The 21,055-nt window shown below is 48.6% G+C and overlaps 1 protein-coding gene across 1 annotated transcript; it reads left to right on the top strand.

Annotated features, from left to right (window-relative positions):
* The first annotated feature begins 329 nt into the window (after positions 1 to 329).
* On the top strand, positions 330 to 19,683 carry IL22RA1 (interleukin 22 receptor subunit alpha 1). The gene is made up of 7 exons (XM_063105722.1): positions 330 to 372; positions 4,301 to 4,433; positions 5,374 to 5,552; positions 7,880 to 8,055; positions 13,164 to 13,302; positions 17,537 to 17,658; positions 18,730 to 19,683. The coding sequence occupies exons 1-7, from the start codon at positions 330 to 332 to the stop codon at positions 19,681 to 19,683; spliced, it is 1,746 nt and encodes a 581-aa protein (XP_062961792.1).
* Positions 19,684 to 21,055: the final 1,372 nt, after the last annotated feature.

Here is a 21,055-nt window from a genome sequence, read left to right as displayed (position 1 = left end):
ATATCACAAATTATTTGTGCCTTTTTTGCCTTTCAGCTTCCTGTTAAACCAGTAAAGAGTCTTGGGATGAATCAGCCACCAGACCAGATAAACAAGCCAGCCTGTCACTGCTGCTGTTCTCTGCAACTAGGAACTCCCTTGGATCCTGCCCAGGACCTGGAATTTCAGAGCATTGAGCCAGGTACCTTTGTCCCCTGCCCCACCCCAGCTCAGGTCCTCCTCTCCCCTGCTTTCCCCGCCCTGTGCCCAAGTGGAGGCAGCTGCCAAGGCGGCAGACGTCCCAGCCCTCCCTCCAGAGTAGACGCCAAGAGAGGACGTGTGCCAGGCCGATGAGGACACTACTGACCACGCTGGCTGTGGGAGCCCTGGCCGGTGAGTGCCCACCCACCCCGGGTTCAGACATCCCCTCCCCAGGAGCCAATAGTTGGGGTCGTCTCCCCCACACCCTACCCAGCCCCAGCACAGCTGGTTTCAGTTTCTTCTGCTAGGGCTGAACCAGGTGCTGATTTTCCTGGAGAAGCAAATGCCCAACTAAGGGTGCTGGGAGGATGAGAGGGTGGCTCAGACCCTGGGCTCTTCCAGGGATTTATCCACCCTCAAGTCTGGGGGTTGTAGCCAACTGCCTGACCCAGGCTGCTGGATCCCTGCACCCCAGTGGATGGACAATTGGCCTGGGGGATGTGGACATCCTGAGACCCCTCACATTGTTCTGGTAGAAGTTGTACCATCCCATCCTCTGCTTCTGCCTGGCACTGTCCCAACAAGGGGAGGCAGAGGAGGGACGGAATGACAGAGCTTGGGTCCTGCCATTACCTCTCTCCACGCCCCTGTGGTCACCTATTCCAGCCCCTCTTGCTAGATCTAAAAGAGCATCTTCTCCTAGAGTGGCCAGGTTTGCTGCACTAATAGGTCTTATGACACCAGGGTCCTCCTGAAAACAGGACAAAAGGGCGTCATTTTCAAATCCAGTAAAGTGGGGTTTTGGATTTGTCATTATGGAGAACTTTACATGAGACCGTCGTTGTGTCTCTGCTCTCCCGAGATGTTGAACGAAATTCAGGGAACTTTCTCAGGAAGTCAAAGCATAGTCCTGATCAAAGAGGAGGAGGAGGCACGGCCTCTGCAAGGCCCTTCTTGCTCACGTGCCGGATGAGACCCATGAGGGGACAGAGCCGTCTGCCCCTCCACTGCTGTCCTGTGCGAGTGCTGACTGGACCTCCAGAGCGTCCAGCTCTGCTGGGCTGGAATTCACACTGGGCATGTCCAACTCTCTGGGCCCATAATAGGCCAGTGCACCAGTCTATTTCTGTTGCTTATAACACAATACTTGGAACTGGGTAATTTATAAGACAGTGAAATTTATTGCCTACAGTTTCAGAAGCTGGGAAACCCAAAGTCCAGGGAACACATATGCTGAGGGTTTTCTTTGGTGGTGGCTTTACAGCAATCCAGGGGTCTCACATGGCAGAAAAGGGTGGAGCAGACTCTTTGTGCACTCTCCTTTTAAAGCCCTCAGAACCGCGCTCCTGACCACCATTATTAATCAACTCACTTTCGGAGGGTCCTACAATCTAATCACCTCTTCAAGGCCCTACCTTTCAATTACCATAATAGGATTTCCCACCCTCTTAACAGTCACAGTGGGAATCAAGCTACTAATACATAAAACTTGGGGGACATAATCCGTATCAACCAGGGAGATTCGGTGCACCCCTAGAGGCCCCCAGAAATGTTCCTTTATACCCCTGCACATACTGGTTGGAAGTCCTAGAGGCTCTTGGCCCTTTAAAATGGGGACCCACAGAAAACAGCCCTTAGGAGATTTTTAAGGGTTAATAAGTCACTGATATTCTGTGGACCTGAGTCCCTCACCCCCAACAATCAGGTGATTCCAGAGCATGTGGAGCTGTTTTTCGTTTGTGTGTTTTTTCTTAGCTTCCCAATCAGTTGCCATAACATTGTTTTTCCATGCTAATGTGAAACTTTTGTAAAGAATCTCCAGCCTGCCATGCTTTAAACAACATGTCTCCCAAAATTTCACAATGTAGACTTTCACCTGGGAAGTGAAGAAGTGACACAGGCTGAGGAATGGGTGATGGATGTGAAGAGGAAAGGAACAAGAGGGTGGGAGAAGAGGGGAGACCTTGTTAGTCTTGATACTCCCTAAGAGAGTGGGGCCACCAAGGTCCACCCACACACTTCAGGAGGACAACCTCACATTCCTCCTGAAAAGTGCTGTCAACCTCCACCCAACCCCATGCCCTTTACCTCGACAATGTGCCCCAGCCTCAGCCACCAGCCTCCCCCAAACCCAGATGTCCTCTCCACTCCCCGCCCAGGACATTGACCCCACCCAGCAACCATTCCCACTGCAGACTCCAACACCCTACAGGGGGAGGCCAAGACCAGACAGCCCTGGCCTTCTCTCAAATCTCACCCCCTCTCTCTTGCCTTGACCCCACCACCACTATTCAGGTCTGACCTCAACTGGCCTCCCTTCCTCAACTTTCGACTCACCCCTGAATCCAAGACCCCTCCCTCCAAATTGACCCCAATCCCACTCAGACTCAGATCCAAACACAATGTCAGCCACATCTTGGGGCTCAGCAGCAGAGCCACCACATTGGATAATAGCAGTAAGACATCCCCAACACCATCCCCAGGGCCCTACACTGGGGACTCCAGAAAGCCTGGAAGAAAAAGATTTTTGCAGCTGCTGGGCCAGACCAACCCAGATTCAGAGAGGAGGGTGGCCTACGGGTCAGCCAAGGATGTGCAGCAGAGTTGGACTGTCCTAACAGTCTTCACGATCCCTGCAGGGGCCTCCCCCAGACCATGGACCGGGCTTGCAGAAATACTGGATGTTAGACTTGGAGTCGGGGAATGAAGAAGTACCAACTCTCTCCCACCTGGGGCCTGCTGCTGGTTATGGTCACGTCCGGGGGACGGAGACACATACACATCAAAGATGCACATGCACACAGACCTCAGGCCTTGACTGAGCTGGGTCTGTGCCTGTCTATTTCCACTCAGCCAGCCAGCCCTCTGAGCATGCTCAGAGCCAGCAGCCAGCTGCAGCCACCTTGTCCTGGACCCTTCCGCAGACCAAGCTTGGAGGGCTGAGGCAAGGGTTTTGCAAGTCAAGGGTGCTTTGCATACAGCAAAGATTGCTTCAGAGGCAGCAGCCCTTCCTCAGCTCCTTCTTGGGGCTCAGGCCTTGCTGCTATTTCCTTTCTGTGAGCAGCAGTAGGCCAGGCAGAGACCTAAGCTGGAAGAGATGGCCATGTGCTCTTTAAGGGCCAGCTTCTCCCTCCTGTCTCCTCTCATCCGCCCTAAACTTGTTCCTTTACCAGGGGTTCAAACAGCTTCTCCACCACTGTTTGAAATGATTGACTTTGGGCAAGTCACTTCTGAGACATTTTAGTCAAATATCTCTAGCACAGGGGTAAAGGCACCAACTTCAGATTGTGTTAAAAAGTGAATGAGAGAATAGCAAGTAGTGACAAGGGTGTGCAAAAGCCACACCCCTCAGATACCTCCAGTGGAAATTTAAGATGGTGCAGCCACTTTGGAAAACAGTTTGAAGTTTCTTCAAAAAGTTGAACATAGAGTCACTTATGACCCAGCAATTTCACTCCGAGCTATATACCCAAGGGAACTGAAAACACATGTCCACTTTAAAACTTGTCCACAAATATTCACAGCAGCATTATTCATCATAGCCAAAAAGTGGAAACTGATGAGCAAATAAACAAAATGTGGTGCATCCATGCAATGGAATATTATTCAGCCATAAGAAATAAGTACTGATTCATGTTACCCTGTGGATGAACCTTGAAGACATTATGCTAAGTGAAAGAAGCCAGGCACAGAAAGAAGCCAAGATGCCTTTTACACGAAAAGTTTAGAACAGGCAAATCCATAGAGACAGAAAGTCGGTTTGGGGTTGCCAGGGGCTGGGGGAAGGAGAGAAGTGGGGAGTGACTGCTAATAGGTACTCGTTTTTTGTGGGGAGAGGGGATGATGAAAATGTTCTGGAATTAGATAGTAATGATGGCTGCACAACATCGTGAATATACTAAGAAACCATTGAACTGAACACTTTAACACGGTACGTGTTGTGGAATGTCAATTATACAGTTCATACAAAGAAAAGACATGAACGGGAGCAGCGAGCAGCCGGTTAGCACAGGCAGGTGCTGGGTGGCCAGCTCTCGCACCCCTCTCCCCGGGCCGTGTTAGATGGCTGGGGGATGGGGTCTTGAACCCATCTGCTCACTCTGCTCCCACCCTCCTGCAGCGCATCTTGCAGAGGACACCTCAGATCTTCTTCAGCATGTGAAATTCCAGTCCAGCAACTTCGAAAACATCTTGACATGGGACAGCGGGCCTGAAAGCGCCCCAGACACTGTCTACAGCGTTGAGTATAAGACGTAGGCATCTCTCCCAACCCTACCTCCTTGACTCTGCTCTAAAGCCAACCCCTCCAAGAAAATCCCCCCCATTCCAAATGTCCCCCATACCCCACCACCTGGACTGGTGTTACACAACCCCTCCCTGATCAAGCTTTGCTCCTTTATGTTTCTTGGTGGAGGGAGGATAAAATAGTGGTTAAAAGTACAGACCCTGGAGTCAGACTGCCCAGGCTTGAATGCTAGTTTTCATCTGCACAACCGTGGGCAGGCAGGTAACCTCCCCAAGCCTCAGTTTCGCCATCCGTAAAGTGGGAAAAATGTCAGTACCATCATCACAGCACTGTCAGGTGGAGTAAAAGAGTCATTAGCGCTTGGGCCTGGAAAAAATAAGCTACCAATAACTGTTTGGTGATTACTGGCAAGATTAGGTCAACAAGATGTTGTGCCCACCCCTCCAGCCCACACTTCTGTTCTCGATCTTCTCCCTTCCCATGCAGGGGAGGAAGTCGGCATGGGCTCAGGAGTCCACAGGCCTGGGTTCCACTCCTGGTCCTGCCACTTCATCCTGTGGCAAGTCCCTTCTCCTCTCTGAGCTTCAATTCTTTCATCTGCAAAATGTGGGTAACAGGGCCTGCCTCAAAGGGTTCTGGTGAGAATGAGCCCAGACTGTGGATTCAGCCTGGCCAGGTTCAAGTCCTGGCTCCTCATACGTGTGCTTCAAACACTTGGGCAAATCTTACTTCATTGAGACTCACCTTCCTTATTTGAAAAAGAGGGAGAGTAATGTACTCACCTCATGGGGTCATTGTGAGAATTAATTGAGATCATCCATCAAAAAGGGCCTGGGACACAGACTGTGCCAAGCAAATATTAGATATCATGATCATTGTTAATAAACTGCCGGCCTAGTGCCAGCCTGTTCATTAATGCTGTGCCCCTGCCCTTCCCTCACCTGCAGGTACGGAGAGAGAGAGTGGCTGGCAAAGGAGGGCTGCCAGCGGATCACCCGGAAATCCTGCAACCTCACCGTGGAGACAGGCAACCTCACGGAGCTCTACTATGCCAGGGTCACCGCCATCAGCGCAGGAGGCCGGTCAGCCACCAAGATGACTGACAGGTTCAGTTCGCTGCAACACAGTGAGTAGGGACCCTGCTTAGTCCAGCGGAGAGGAGAGGAAAGCACGTGTGTTTGGGGGTTGGGGGAATGGCCTCTCCCCTCTGGAGGGGGTGGAGGACCCAGATGGGGCTCTGCGTTGGGGATGTAGATTTTGGGGAAGGCGCCCACAGCCCAGAGTGTGTCCCCAGTGGCTCTGTTCGTTTTCTCCACCTCCACTCCAACCCACTAGTTCAGACCACCCTCATGTCGCCTCCACTGCAGCTAGGGACTCCTAACTCATCTCCCCCCTCCCCCGCTGAACCCCCTTGTCCAGCCTATTCCCAACAGAGCATTGAGAAGCATCTTCTCCACACATAAATCAGGCCTTCTCTTCCCCCGCTCAAAACCCTCCAGCAATTTCTCATGATTCTTCAAATAAGATCCAACTCTTTGTTGTGACCTACAACGCCTGCCTATCTCAGTCCTCATCTCTGTCCTCTGACAGTTCCAACCACCGGGCCCTTGCTGCTCCCACTACCTGGAGGCTCTTCCCAGCTCTTATATAACTTGGCCCTTTTCCCCTCCTCAGGGCTCAGCCCCAACACCACCTCCTAAGTGAGCGTCCCCACCTCCAGCCCTGACTACCTGATCCTAGCAGGTCACCACCTGTTACCCTCTATTGCAATACACTGGTCTTGTTTTCGTAGCTCAGCTCACAACCTGCCATTACAGTCAGCCAGCTGCAGAGTCCACATCCATAGGTCAAAAAATTGGAAAAAAATAATTTAAAAATAACAATACAACCATAAAAATAATAAAAACAAGAAACAATACAGTATAACAACTATTTACATAGCATTTATGTTGTATTAGGTATTACAAGTAATCTAGAGATGATTTAAAGTATACAGGAGAATGTGTGTAGGTCATAGGCAAATACTGCACCGTTTTATATCAGGGACTCGAGCATCTGCGGATTTTAGTATCTGCAAGGGATGGCAGGTGGGTCCTGGAACCAATCCCCCACAGATACCGAGGGACGACTGTACTGTGTTTGCTTCCATGTGTATCATCTGCCTCCGCAACTAAAACGTTTGCAGGCGGAACCCCGGTATTCCCAGCCCTTAGCATAGTGCCTGGCACATAGAAGATGCTCAATACCTAATTGATGAGTGAATAAGGGAATGCATGAATGATGGATGGATGAGTGGATATCAGTTGCCAGACCCCTCATAAGCTAAGCACGTGGTGATGTTCGCCAACCGACTGTACAACCACACATAATTTTTTAAGAAAATTAAAAATAAAATTAAGTATATTATTGTTTCTTTCCTGGCTTCTTCAATTAATCCATGTTCACTGTAAAAAATTTGAAAAATATAGAAATATACAAAGAAAAATAAAAGTCATCTGAAATAACCTTAACATTCAAACATAAACGTTGTTTCTACAAAAATTACCATTTTGTAATCTGGTAGTGTTTTTTTGTTGTTGTTTGGGTTTTTTTTCCCCCATATAATGGTATCATGAACATTTGCCTATGTCATTAAATATTTTTCTACAACATATTTCACAGCTGCAAAATTATCCATTCTGTGGAGGTGCTCTAATTTACTTACCTGATTCCCTTTTTGAGGACATTTCATTCTGTTTTTCAAGCTTATAAGCAGCATTGAAGAGAACATTCTTCTGGCTCAGATGTTTTAAATCTTGGAGGTTAATGGATCCTTGAGTGATTTTTATAAATTAGATTCAGGGCGAGTGAGGTCCATGAATCCCTGAAGTGGGATGCAAGATTTTTGAATACGTACATATGGGGGGAGAGAAGATCCATAGTCTTCATCAAATTCTCAAAGGGGTCTGTAAACCAGTAAAGGTCTTCAGGTTATTTGGAAATTTCCATCTTGAGAGAGACTGAGGTCTTAGGCCTGTCCTTTGCGGCTGAATAGATAGTATTTGGTCCCCCGAAGTTATTCAGGACGTCTAGTTGAATCATCAGTCATTGAGACCCCAAAGCTGTCATTGCCAACAGACTAGGGAGGAAAGGTGTTCTGGGCAGACTCAACGGAGTCCCAGGGGATGGGACGTGTGGGGGCAGGCAAGGACATAACAAACATAGAGGTTGGTGCCCCTTGCTTTGGGTTCTTCACATCCACCCTTGGTCATCCCTTTGCCAGCCTTAAGCCCAAACACCAGCTGCATACAGAACTTTCCTCTTTTTACCTGTTTAGCTCATGCTTTCAGAAGCACAGCAGGGATTGGGGTGGGAGAAGAGGGGAAGAAGTCATTTCCCAGTGTCCAGGGCAGCCTCAGACACTACGACCAATTTTGACTTTCTTTTTCCTCTTTTCTCACTCCCTTTTTCCAGCTACCATCAAACCACCTGATGTGACCTGTATCCCCAAAGTGAGATCCGTTCAGATGATTGTCCATCCTACCCCCACGCCCGTCCACACAGCCAATGGCCACCAGCTAACCCTAGAGGACATCTTCCACGACCTGTTCTACCGCTTAAAGCTCCACATCAACCACACCTACCAAATGGTAAGTGTAGGCTGCACCCTGGTCCTTCCCTGCCTGGGAAAACCCCTTGCCTCTTAATTAGATCTGCGCTGCTAATTGTTGTACAAGTTAGCATTCCCAGAACATGTCCCTTGGGAGGCTCCTTGAAGCCTGGCAAACACGGCAAACCACAACCTCCTTCTTCTAGATTCACATACACAATAGCATGCTAAAGGCCCTGACAAGCCCTAGAAAGCCAAGACTCCAGTTTCACTTTGTTTAATATAACTTCTCTCAAATTCATTTGATGAGAGAAACTCCTTTTTTACATGATATAGACTTTACTTTTTATCTAATACCTTCTGACATCTTGAGGAACAACTTCTGTTGACATTGTCAGGTGTTCACTTTAGAAAATGCTGGAATCCACTTCTACTGCAGCAGTTCTTCCTGCTGGTTCTCTGCTATTTGCAGGAACTATATACAGGCAGTGTCTGGAGATCAGTAACAATTAAAGGTGGAAGGCAAGGGCATAAATTGTCAAATGATATGCAAATTATTTCTTTTTGTATTCAGAATATATGTGGTATGTCCCCCCTAGCATGTCCCACTCATTCATAATTTGATTGAATGAATATTTCCTACTCTATCTTTCCTGCACTCAAGGAGCTTATAATGGGTCAGAAAGGAGTTAAAACAAGAACTCAAACCACTATAGGTAGAGGAAAATAAGGGTATTTGGAGGTGGGGCAGGATGTCAGCTCAGCAAGATCTGGAAGATTCCAGAAAACTTCCTGGCGCCAATACCAATTTCATTTAATCTTTACCATAGCCCTACGAGGCATGTGCTATTAACTTCATTTTCCAGATGGAAAAATGGAGGCTCAGAGAGGTTAAGTCACTTGCTCAAGATTGTTCAGCAAATAATAGTGTAGAGAGGATTCAAACCCAGTTGTGTTCAAAGCCCACATTTCTCCCCCTATTGGCCTACACTGCCCCACCATGATCAGAGAGACGAACAGGAAAATTTAGGACATTTTTGGAAAGCACAAAACTGCCCAATTTGTCTGGAGCATAAAGCCATGAAAAATGGTTTCTCAAAACATGGTCCCAAACCAATGGTGTCACAATCTCCTGCAGCACTTGTTTAAAAGGCACATTCTTGGGCACCCTGTCAATCTATGTCATCCAATTTTTACAGGTTCATCCCTGGGGTCTGAATTTTAGTGAGAAATGCAGGTGCTTCTTTCCCACCTTGTAGTTTGAGAACCTCTGATGTGGAGAAACCATGAGAGATAAACCTGAGAGACTGGCTGGGACCGTGTTGTAGAGCTCTAGAGTGGTGGATGGAGGAATTTTTTATTTCAGTAGTCAGGGGGAGCAATTAGAGATTACTGAGCAGGAAAAGTCCTTATCACAGCTATTTTTGGTAAATATCTGTGGTTTTATCAAATATTTTAATGTTATTGATTTCTGATTCAATTCAGTTTATGGTCAGAGAACACACTCTGTATGATTACAGTCCTTTTTAATTTATTGAGTTTGTTTTATGGTCCAGCATATGGCCTTTCTTGATGAATGTTCCATGTGCACGTGAAAAGAATATGTATCTTGCAGTTGTGGAGTGGAATGCTCTATAAATATCAATTAGGTAAAGGTGGTTAATAGTGATAATAAGTGCTAATAATAAACTATGCATGGATAGGGTAGACTCTGAGCAGCCCAAGTAAAGTTTAAAAAAATGAACTGAGATTTCAAAGTTTGGAGTTCAGCCAAATTAACTGCCTGCTAAAACAAAACAAAACAAAAAAATTGAGGAATATAGCAGCATCCAAATATCTTCCAAATATCATTCACAATATCCAGGATACATTTCAAAATTGTTAGGTATACAAAGACAGAAAAAAAAATTATGCATGCTTTAGGGTCCAGCAGGGATTTGGGAAGAGTTTGTACACAGAATTTGGGTCTCCCTCTCTATGGATCTCTTCTATTTGTGGCTTCTTCCCTTATTTTCCAGTTGCTATAATTGCTCCAAACTCTGAGCTTTGGTTATTCAAGCCAGTAAAATTACAGAGTTTCTATCTAAGTTTTAGCCACCCCACAAGGTGTAGACTGGGGTCTGTCTTCAGGCTAAATGACATAAAAAAATAAAGGGAAATTCACCCAATGACATTTCTTTCCTCCTCTCTCCAATATCTGCCTGCTTTTGTTTACCCTCCAATGCCTGCAAATAGTTGTTTTTTATTTTGGTCAGAATTTGTATTGTAATTTTGGGAAGGATTGGTCCAAAAGAAGCTATAAAATACTAGAATGAGAATGAGGAAAGATAAAATGTGGAAATAGAAGAGAGATCAGGGTGGGAAGTCAGGGGATTACTGCAATGGTATAGGCTGGAAATAATAAGGCCTGAACCAGGATAAAGGCAGTGACAAACTTAGGGAAGGAAGAATCGTGGGGCCTTGGCAACTCTCATGGAGTCGTATCACATGATATTGAATATGTGCAATTTTAACCATATAGGTTCCACAAAGCAATAAATCATAAAATCCACTTATGTTCTTCTTCACCCATTTTCACAAACTCCCACCACCAAAAAAAAAGAAAAAAGAAAGAAAGAAAGAAAAGAAAAATTACTCTAACCCTTGGCCTCCATGTGCCTGGAAAAGGAAAGGCAGAGCTGAAATGCAAAGAGCCAAAGAAGAAAATTCTTGGATTTTGAACTCCCACGAACACAGACCTTAGCCCTCTAAAGGAAGATGAATGGATTATTTAAGGACAATCAGATACAAAAGACATGAGAGGATATTTGTCAAAAATGGCCTGCGACATTAGAAAAAGAATGATACTATTAACAGAATTAGAGAGTCGGAAACGAGCATGGACCTGGGGTTTGGGATGGCACAGGTCCCAGAGAGAAGAGGTCAGCATGTTTGGACACGTTGAGTAACAGATGCCCACATGGTGCTATCCAGCAGGGCTGGCAGTGCCCATCAGAAACTCTATAGCTCAGGCTGGCCCGTGGCTCACTCAGGAGAGTGCGGTGCTGGTAACACCAAGGCCATGGGTTTGGATCCCATATAGGGATGGCCGGTTAGCTCACTGGTGAGCGTGGTGCCGACAACACCAAGTCAAGGGTTAAGATCCCCTTACTGGTCATCTTTAAAAAAAAAAAAAAAAAAAACTCTATAGCTCTTCCTGAGATAAGCTTGGGAGTTACCGCTCACAGGAGCCAAAGGTCCAGATAAGATCACTAGGTGACTAGAGAGGACATGAGAGAAGGAAAACAGTGGGTGAAGAGTGAATCTTGCAGAACAATAGTACTGAGGGCTAAAACCAGTGTAAAGAGCAATGAGAGAGGCAGGAGAAGAACCAGAATGATGGCCTGTGGCAGCCAAGGGAGAGGAGCTCAAGGTAAAAGGTGTTAGAGACACATAGTGTTGTGAGGCCCCCTCCCACAAGAAATGTACTTACACGCCACTCGTGCAGAAAAGGGCAGTTTATTCACTCCAGCTGGCCAGTGTCCGTCTCTCAAGGAACAACCAAGGAAGAACGGCATCGGGCTTTGGTCTTGTGGGGTTTTTAAAGACAAAAACTACATCTCTTTGGCACACGGGTTGGTCCAGGTGCACAGAGCAAGCTAGGGGGCTAGGTCACAGAGGCCGAGAACCAGCCGTTCGAGCAGTCAAGCATTCAAGTTTTCATTGTGTATGGTTCCTGTTCCCATGTAATAATTCATTGTGTATGGCTCCTGTTTTTGTGTAATTGTTTTCTGTTTCTATGAGAAAGTCAACAGTTTCTCATGCAGAACGAAGAGTAGTCTGCAGGTCAGACAAGAGACAAAATGGAGTTACTTAGGTTAAGCAAGCAATTTTACAGAAGCAGATAGAGTACTTGATGAGGGTGTAGGGAGCTCTCTTTCAATAGAAGGTCAAGAACTGAAGGACTAGCAGATGCAGAGGAACAAGGGCTTGCTTAAGCAAGCCAGGTATTTAGCAGAGCAACAGGTATTCAGTACTTCCAGAGGCTGCAGAGCCAAGTAGGCTGCAGAGAGAGATGAGTACAGCCAGGGAAGCAGGGACCAGGATTTTATCTTGTAAATATGAGCCAAGCCATCAAAGGATTTTGAATAGAGGAGGGTATTAGTCCATTTCTGTTGCTTATAACAAAATACACAGAACTGGATGATCTACAAGAAAATGAAATTTATTTGCTTACAGTTTCTGAGGCTGGAAAGTCCTGAGTCCAGGGAACACAGCTGGTGAAGGCCTTGGCGGTGACAGTACCACAGGAGTCTCACATGGCAGAAGATGGCAGAGCAGAGAGAGCGCTAACTCCTCACGCACTCTCCTTTCAATGCCCTCAGAACCACGCCCCTGACCACCATTATTAATCCATTCACTACTGCATGGTCCTACAATCCAATCCCCTCTTCAAGGCCCCACCTTGCAATTTCCACAATAGGATCTCCCACCCTCTTAACAGACACAGTGGGGACTGTGTTTCTAATACATAAAACTTGGGGGACACAATTCAAGCTTCAGTGAGTTTTGGGGGGACATAATTCAATCCACTAAAAGGATTGTAATTATATCAGTCTTTTAGAAATATCACTGGGGCACCAAGATGAATATGGAACTAAATGGGCAAAACCAAAAACAGGTGGGGTGGCCAGTAAGAAGGCTACTGCAAGAACCCAGGCTGAAGGGTTGAGGCCCAGCTGAGACAGAAGCAATAAGGAAGGCCTGGGAGGGACAGATATTCAAAGGGGTTTTGATGTCTGATAAAGAATGAGGAGGAGGAGGCAGAGGAGAGGAAGAACTGGAAGATAGAGGGATTGGGGGTTGTGGTAGTGATGGTGGGGGTCTTAACAGCAGCAGCTAGTATTTATAGACGGCTTACTGTGTGTCAAGTGCTGTTCTAAGTGAAAGGTGCATGGAGTTGGCGACTGATTGGATTTGGGGACAAAGCAGAAGGCAGGAAAATGGGGAATGGAGAGCTGCAGACTGAACCACAGGTTTCTGGTCTGGGCAGCTGGTGGTACCATTTTACTGAGCATCGTAACCCAGGAGGAGTGAGTGTACTTCCTCGGACTCCATGTGGGGATTGGAGTGTCAGAAGAATCACTTTGGGTTCTCTGTCCAATTCAGCATCTTGGAGGGAAGCAGAGAGAATATGAGTTCTTTGGCCTGACCCCTGACACGGAGTTCCTTGGGACCACCACGATTTTCGTTCCTACCTGGTCCAAGGAGAGCGCCCCCTACGTGTGCCGAGTGAAGACGCTGCCAGGTAAGTTCAGCGGAAGGCTGCAAGAAGTGGGACTCCTGAGGTCCAGTCTTAACACCACCTTTTCCTCCCTGTAACCAAGGTGAGGCTTGGCAGTGCTCTAAAAAAATCCCAGAAGGGTTATTAGTGTATTATTAATGTCAGTTTTTGTTTATCTATAACTGAGTTATCTGATGGGTTACCATAGCAAATGTTTAATCCCCACCCCCAGCCTATGTCTGGATTTCCTCTCTCTGGCAAGCTTCGTGTGTATCCTGGCAGAGCAAACTTCCCTTAATATTAACCCACGTGAGATATACAGGGGGGAAAATCTGCAAGGAGGAGAGCAAAGAAGATAAAAAGGCCCCTCGATATCTTTCAAAGTCAAATAGTAATGGTGGTGGTGCTATCTAGCATTTCTGCCGTGCTAACCAGGGATCAGGCACTGCTAAGCACTGTCCTCACGAGCAGTCTACAAGGCAGGTACTATCATCATCCTCATTTTACAGTTCAGAGTGGTTAAGGAGCCTTCCCAAGGCCACACAGGCGGTGAGGGATGGAATGAGGCTTAATTCTGGAGACCATGTCCTCGTGGTGGGTGAGATGGTGCCCCACACTCCCTTCCTCCGGCACTGAAACTCAGCTCTCATGGTAGCATCATGATATTTTTATTAGTGTTTCTTTTCATAGACAGACGTGGTGTGATGCTCAGAGCTGCAAGTTTAGAGGATGAAAGTGATACCAGTGCACTGGGTGGATTTGGAAAAACAGTCTCCACCTTGGTCATCAGGTTCAGATTAATGATGTCAGGAGGTGATTTCTGTTCCAACTGTGCCAACACTCAGAACAGAGTTTAATCTGAGAGCTGGACACAGAGCACGGCACAGTAGAAAGAGAACCTCAGAGTAGGAGACACCCTTACTCAGACGTCAGCTCGCCCTGGGCCTGGGGAGTCATTCAGCTCCTGGGGACCTGATCTCTCATCTGACGAGTGGGAATACTGATGCCAGGCTGCGGTGACAAACAGGCAAGGCAGCTGCTAGAGGCTGGGTCCTAGGCAGGTAACTGGTTCTGGTCCTTGGCTTTGTTTGGAAATTTGACTCATCTGTTTCCTTAAGAGCCCACAGCAGACTGATTTCTCCACCGAATCCCAGTGCACTAATTTGCAGGGGAAGATATGCCTGGTGAAACAGCCAGCACTGGCCACCAGAACGGGGCATGCCATTCCTAGGCAACGGCCACTGAGGACACCAGAATAGAACTTGGAGAGAGGAGAACAAGGAAAAGGAAACTGGCTTTATGGGCACTAAGCGGAGAGAGTATATAATAGGGTTTGTGACCCTCTCCCCTGGACCATACTAGACAAACCTTGCCTGTTCCTGGCTCACCCGGCCCCACCTTGGAGTCTACCCCATTCATGCATGCCTTAGGGTCCAGCATCTGCTCTCTGACATCATGCTTCAGGGTCCAGGTCTGCTCTTTAACATCATGCAGACCACTCCATCTTATCCTCCTGCTGTCTTGTCCTTACATGATCTCACTCATATGTGATACCATGTTTCTCTAAGACTATAGCTGATTTTATATAAATCATACTTCTTAGTGGCTACTTGTTGCTGACACAGAGAAAGCATCTTATCCTTAGAAAGAAAGTATTTTAAAAGCAATTCCTACCATTTATTAAGTACTACTATATTGCCAAGTATTGTGTTAAATGTTTTACATTTATTATTTATCTTTATTATTACATATACATATTACATATATTATTTATTTGTTTGTTTATTTATTTATTTGTTTGTTTGTTTTTAAAAGATGACCAGTAAGGGGATATTAACCCTTGACTTGGTGTTGTCAGCACCATGCTCAGTTAGTGAGCGAACCGGCCATCCCTATAAAGGGATCTGAATCCGCAGCTTGGTGTTATCAGCACCACACTCTCCCAATTGAGCCACGGGCCTGCCCTTACATATATTATTTAATCTTTAGTGTTACATATATTACATATACTATTCATCTTTATAACAATTCTGCAAGTTGAGTAGCACCATCCTCATTTTACAGAAGAGGAACTCTGGCTCAGAGAGGTTAAGCAACCTGCCTTGGACCACACAGCTGGTCAGTGAACACGATTAGATTTGATTCTGAAACCTGGGCTCTAACCACCACTTGCAGCTTTGTTTACACCTACTCCCCTCTACTGCACTCTTATTACTCTTGATTCCACCTCAGAGTGATACATCCTATCCTTGACCCTGTATCTTGGATTCTACCTTATCCTCAGAGCCTGGAATCCACACTTTATCTACCTCTCAGGATGTCTGCGGGGGTCACAGAGCATCGTCCTGGCATCTTGATGCTGGGAAGGACTCTAAGGGTCATCTCATTCCATATCCCAATTTACAAATGAGGAAACTGAGGCATCATTTTGTAGTGGCTGTGAAGATGAGCGTTGGAGTTACGCATCAATCCTGGCTTCTGCACTGAGTAGCTGTGTGACCTTGGTCAAGTCACTTAACCTCTCTGAGACTCACCTTCATTATCTGTAAGAAGGGAGTATCCCTATCCCTCTGTGCTGTTTTGGTGATCAGGTGGGATAACATAGCTACCAGAGCACAGTGCAAGGCATGTTGTAAAAATTTGATAATCTTTATTTTTATTAATAAATGGTAGACCAGAGAGAGTCATGCAACAGAGAGAAGGATGCTCAGCAATCAGTGGCTGAGCCAGGCCTCTACTACCCTGTATTCTTTACTCCCAGACCCGTGTTTTTATTTTTCCATCCTGCCTCCCCATGGTGAAATGGCATATGGGAAATGCATCAAGCTAGAGAATGTTCCAGCTCCCTATCCTGTCCTGGTACAAGGAGCAGCAGTTTTCCAGGAACGTTAGGCATGTTGTGTAGAGACATTCAGGTAGTCTCGTCTCCCTGGAGCAGCAATGGGAGTATCATGTGACAGGGGACAGGGTATCACTGAAGTGGGAAGCCGACCTAGAGAGGCTCAAGCCGCACAGGCTGGGGAGGAGCAAGGAGTGGGCTGGAGGAAGAGGTTCCGGCGATCCCCAGGCTCACAGCTGATGCTGCAAACCCTCGCAGGCTGAGATTAGTGGCAGCCAGTGATTAAGTCCCCAAGCTGAGGCCACACGGGGGCCAGGGACAGAGGGAGGGTAGCTTGGAGAGTCAAGACCCCTGGACTATACAAACTGTCAGTTTTACCAAAAACTCCAACTTCTTCCTCCCCAAGCCCTTCACAAGTCCCATTTAGACAAGTGACGGGAATTGTGTCATGCCAAGAACCAACTGCTCCTACCCCAAAGATGCCAGATCGTAGGGAGAAGGCCCAAGCAGTAGAGCCCCTAGTCGTCCCTGTCCTTCCCTTTTAGAAAGGACAGTGCCTTCCCTGGTTTCCTTCCTGATTACTTCCCTGATACTTCCCTGATACCCAGTCCCTCACCTTGTAGGGAGGTAGCCAGGACATGCCCCTCCCCCCACTGTCACTTCTCCCCTCCCCCACCAGGGAGGCAGGACTGCCCTCAGACCCAGGCAAGAGGGGCTCTGCCCTGCACCCTGCATGTTAGAAGGCCCTGCTCTGGCCCTCCTTTGGCCATACCCATATCTGCAAAGTGAACAGTCCATACAGCAAAGGGAAGGGTCCATAGGGATCCTGTGGCCTCCCTTCTGGACATTCTGAGTACCTGGAATTCCCTGTATATGTGGCCCCAAGCCTGCATCCCATCTAGGCAGACCTCTTCCTTGGGTCCTTCCTCGTGAGGGCAGACACTCTGCTGACATGCAGACCCGTGGCCCAAAGGGTGGCCCAGTATGACTCTGTGTGGGGGCATGCATGGGCTCAGCTGCGTGCCTGGGGCATCCGCACACATGTTCACAAGGCCCCTGGCAGCAGGGATGGGGCCAGGTGGTCTGGGGGCTTTCCCTGCATCTCCACATTTCAGCACACCCTGAGGAACCCAAGAGTTCTGAATTCCAACCTGGCAATCCAGGTGGCAGGAAAAGTATATTTGTCAAGGTGGGAGCATAGAACATGTTTTATATAACAGTGTGAGAACATAATTGACAGATTCTGAATATTTAGACCTGGGTATGTGGACTTCCATGTGTGGTCTTGCCCCAGCCCTGTGATAACTGAGGGTAGGGAGGACTTCCCAGCCCGGCCTGGGAGGGTTTGCAGCACCCGCACTTGGGCCGGGTGCAGACCCCAGTCTCACGCCGCCTACTCCAGCCCCTTTGTTCCCCCAGATCGGACGTGGACCTACTCCTTCTCAGGTGCCTTCCTCTTCTCCATGGGCTTCCTCGTCGCGGTGCTCTGCTACCTGAGCTACAGATACGTCACCAAGCCACCTGCACCTCCCAACTCCCTGGTGAGCTGTCCCACCCAGAGCAGGAGGGTGAGGTCTGGGGGAGGGACCCAGAGCAGCAGTGGGCACAGACCCAGGGACCCCTGGTCATCCCTGGAGGGCAGGGGTCAGCACATGCCTCCCCTTGAGGAGCTGACGGTCCAACCTAAGACTGACAGGGATATGGCCAGGCAGGTCTCGGAGTATCGAGGAGGGGTGGGTGATCAGGAATAGTGGACACAGAATAGAACAGCCACGTGGTTCATGAGCCTCTAGGGCCAGGTGGGTCACGTAGGACTCTAGTGAGCAGCAAGGGACGAGGACTGGTGGGCACTGTGGAGCCATGGCACTCACGCCCTGTCTCACTGGGCAGCCAGGTACTGCCACACAGAAACACCAGCCCAGTATTGCCCAAGCTTCACATTTTTCAAGAGAGGTCAAAATTTCAGAATGTAGTGTGAAATCTCCCAATTTCAAATATTGGCAACTAATTTTACCAGTGTCAAGGCCTATGCAAGCCACACAGATCACACCACAGCCCCCCTCTGGCTGCCAGAGCTGCCTCTGCCACTGAAGCGGGCCCACCTCAGAGCCCTGGGCTGAACCATCAGGGGCTCCTGGAGCCAGCTCTCACCCATCAGAGGGACAGAGGAGCTTTGAGGACATTTTGCTCAGTGTCAAAGTCCAAACAAGCCACTCTCTGTGAAACTCTGGGCCTCTTCTTATTTCCCTTCCTGTCCCACCTTGCCCCTATACCAGGCCCTCAGGGACCCATGAGCCAAGCAGCAGTGTCAAGAGCACGCGCCCAAGGCAACCCCAAATCTAGGTCATCTACTGCCTGGATTATCTTCTTTCTAGAGAAATCAGAGCCTAGGCCTCTCTCCCTGAGATAACCCTGCCTTTTGAAGCAGCCTTCTATCAAAGCGAGGGCTTCACAGAGGTGCTTGCATTTAGAGGCATCTCTGGCAACCAGAGGGGATGGGGGGGTGCCATATGCATCTCGAAAAAGCCCCTGGGAGGACCTCAGCCACCCACATCCCCATCAGGGAGCATAGAATATGCCCTAATGGCGTGAATGTTGTCGTTCCTGCACAGAATGTCCAGCAAGTATTGACCTTCCAGCCGCTGCGGTTCATCCCTGAGCACATCCTGATCCCTGTCTTTGACTTCGGTGGCCCCAGCAGTCTGGCCCAGCCCGTCCAGTACTCCCAGGTCAAGGCCTCTGGGCCCAGTGAGCCCCCCAGAGCTCCACAGCGGCATAGCTTGCCTGAGATTGCCTACTTAGGGCAGCCAGACATCACTGTCCTCCACGCCTCCAACATGTCACCTCACCAGACACTCCCTCCACTGTCCTATGCCCCAAAGCCTGCTCCTGAGATCAGGCCCTCATCCTATGCACCTCAGGTAATCTCTGAAACTAAGCCCCCATTCTGCACTCCACGGGCCATCTCTAAGGTCCAGCCTCCCTCCTATACCTCTCAGGCCACTCCAGACGGCTGGCCTACTTCCTATGGGGTGTGCATGGAAGGCTCTAGCAAAGACTCCCCCACTATGACACTCTGTAGTCCCAAACACCTCAAGCCTAAAGGTCAGCTCCAGAAAGAGGCCTCAGCTGGAAGCAGCACCCCAGGTGGCCTTTCTCTGCAGGGGCTGACCTCCTTGGCTATGGAAGAACTCCAAGAAGCAGAACTATTCCACCAGCCTCTGGGGGTTTGCATGGACACAGCCCCTGACCTCAATGTGCTACACAGTGGGGAGCCAGGGACACCACGGTACCTAAAGGGCCAGCTCCCCCTCCTCTCCTCTGTCCAGATTGAGGGCCACCCTGTGTCCCTCCCTTTGGACACTCTTTCCCGCCCATGTTCCCCCCTGGACCAGGGTCCGAGTCCATGGGGCCTGCTGGAGTCCCTTGTGTGTCCCAAGGACGAGGGTCTAGTGTCTGACATTGGGGCCAAGAGCCCAGACCCTGGGGCCTCAGACCTGGAGCAGCCCCCAGAGCTGGATTCTCTTTTCAGAGGTTTGGCCCTGACTGTGCAGTGGGAGCCCTGAGGGAAGGGCACGGCAGGCCTGAGGCTTCTTCCCTGTCCCCACCCAGCATCACATCCTTGGCTGTCAATCTCATGCCCCACCGTGCCGCACACTCTGGGGCCCAGTCCTGGGTGGGTGCCATTGAGAGAACCAAAGAAAGGAGGATGCAGGGCCCCCACCATGGGTGAACTCCCCATCAGAGCAAAACAGTGTTCTGAGGACCACAACCGGAGGCACGACCGGTGAGCAGCATGTGCAAAGAGCGCAAGCTCACAGAGCCCTGCGAGGCAGGACAGGACAGGCAGAGTGCAGGGAGGTCATGCAGGGAACCCCTGGAGAGCCAGGGCCCCACCCCTGATACGCTGGACTCAGCCAGCCTCACTTCACCCCATTCCTGGCCAGTTTCATAGTCTAGTTTGACAGAGAGTGAGGCCTCTGCCTCCTCTGTGGTTGCCCAGAGGTGAGAAGGGAGGCTGGAAGAGCACACCTCTTGTCAGGCCAGGCAGATCCAGAACAACCTGCCCTTCTGGTGAGGTCAGAGGCAGCACGGGAGCAAGACTCTAAGGAGGGGTGCGGCCTAGGGCTCATTCCCAAACAGGGCTACTACCTGACGTTGCACCAGCTCAACTTCGCTCCTCTGCTAGAGGCTTTACCCACAGTGAAATGCAGGTCCACCGGGCAGGAGATACATCAACCTCTTCTGCAGGCAGGACTTTCATACCCTATCCTGAGAATGGGGATTGAAAGGAACACGGGGCCATGTGGCCCCTGAGGGGGACACAACAACAAACTGAACATACTTCACAACTTTGGAGACCCAGCCTAGGGTTCAGCCCATCTGGGTTCAAATTCCAGCCTGTCCACTTACTAGCTATGTGACTTCAAGCAGATGAATCTCTGCTCAGAACCTCAGTTTCCTCATTCAGAAAATGAGAATAATAACACCTACCTCATGTGGAGGATATTGACATTAATGAGATAGAAATAAAACACATATATTTCTATATAGCATAGAAGGACCAAAGTCCTGTAGTTTAGAAGGACCAAAGTCCTTAGTTTAAGCCAAAGCCCAACTCTTCAGGAAAACACGTAGAAATGCTAAGATTAGGAAAGCCCAGAAAAGTTTCACAAGACTGAAGCCTTTGATGTAGATAAGAGAACTGAAGCACAGCAAAAAGTGATTGCTCTGGGGCAGTTGCCCGCGGTGCAGCTAAACCTAAATGATGGGAAAGTATGTGAGCTAAGATCTTCAAGGATATTCTGCTAGTTAGTGGTTGGGGGATGTTCCACATCTTATCCTCAGCTGTTTCTTTGAGTTTCTTAGGGAGCTAAGCACTATGGTGATTATCTCATTGTTTCTTTTTGTACATCCTGTAGCTTAGTTTTATGACTC

The sequence above is a fragment of the Cynocephalus volans genome, chromosome 8, assembly GCF_027409185.1.
Source record: "Cynocephalus volans isolate mCynVol1 chromosome 8, mCynVol1.pri, whole genome shotgun sequence".
Lineage (NCBI taxonomy): Eukaryota > Metazoa > Chordata > Mammalia > Dermoptera > Cynocephalidae > Cynocephalus > Cynocephalus volans.
The sequence above is the reverse complement of the archived record's forward strand: the minus strand, read 5'-3'. Positions and strand labels throughout refer to the sequence as shown.

Excerpts from the sequence above, each read along its gene's own strand:
- IL22RA1 (XM_063105722.1), top strand. The coding sequence starts at position 330 with ATGAGGACACTACTGACCACGCTGGCTGTGGGAGCCCTGGCCG. Across the intron at positions 373-4,300 it reads GGCTGTGGGAGCCCTGGCCG|CGCATCTTGCAGAGGACACC; the intron begins GTGAGTGCCCAC and ends ACCCTCCTGCAG. Across the intron at positions 5,553-7,879 it reads GTTCAGTTCGCTGCAACACA|CTACCATCAAACCACCTGAT; the intron begins GTGAGTAGGGAC and ends CCCTTTTTCCAG.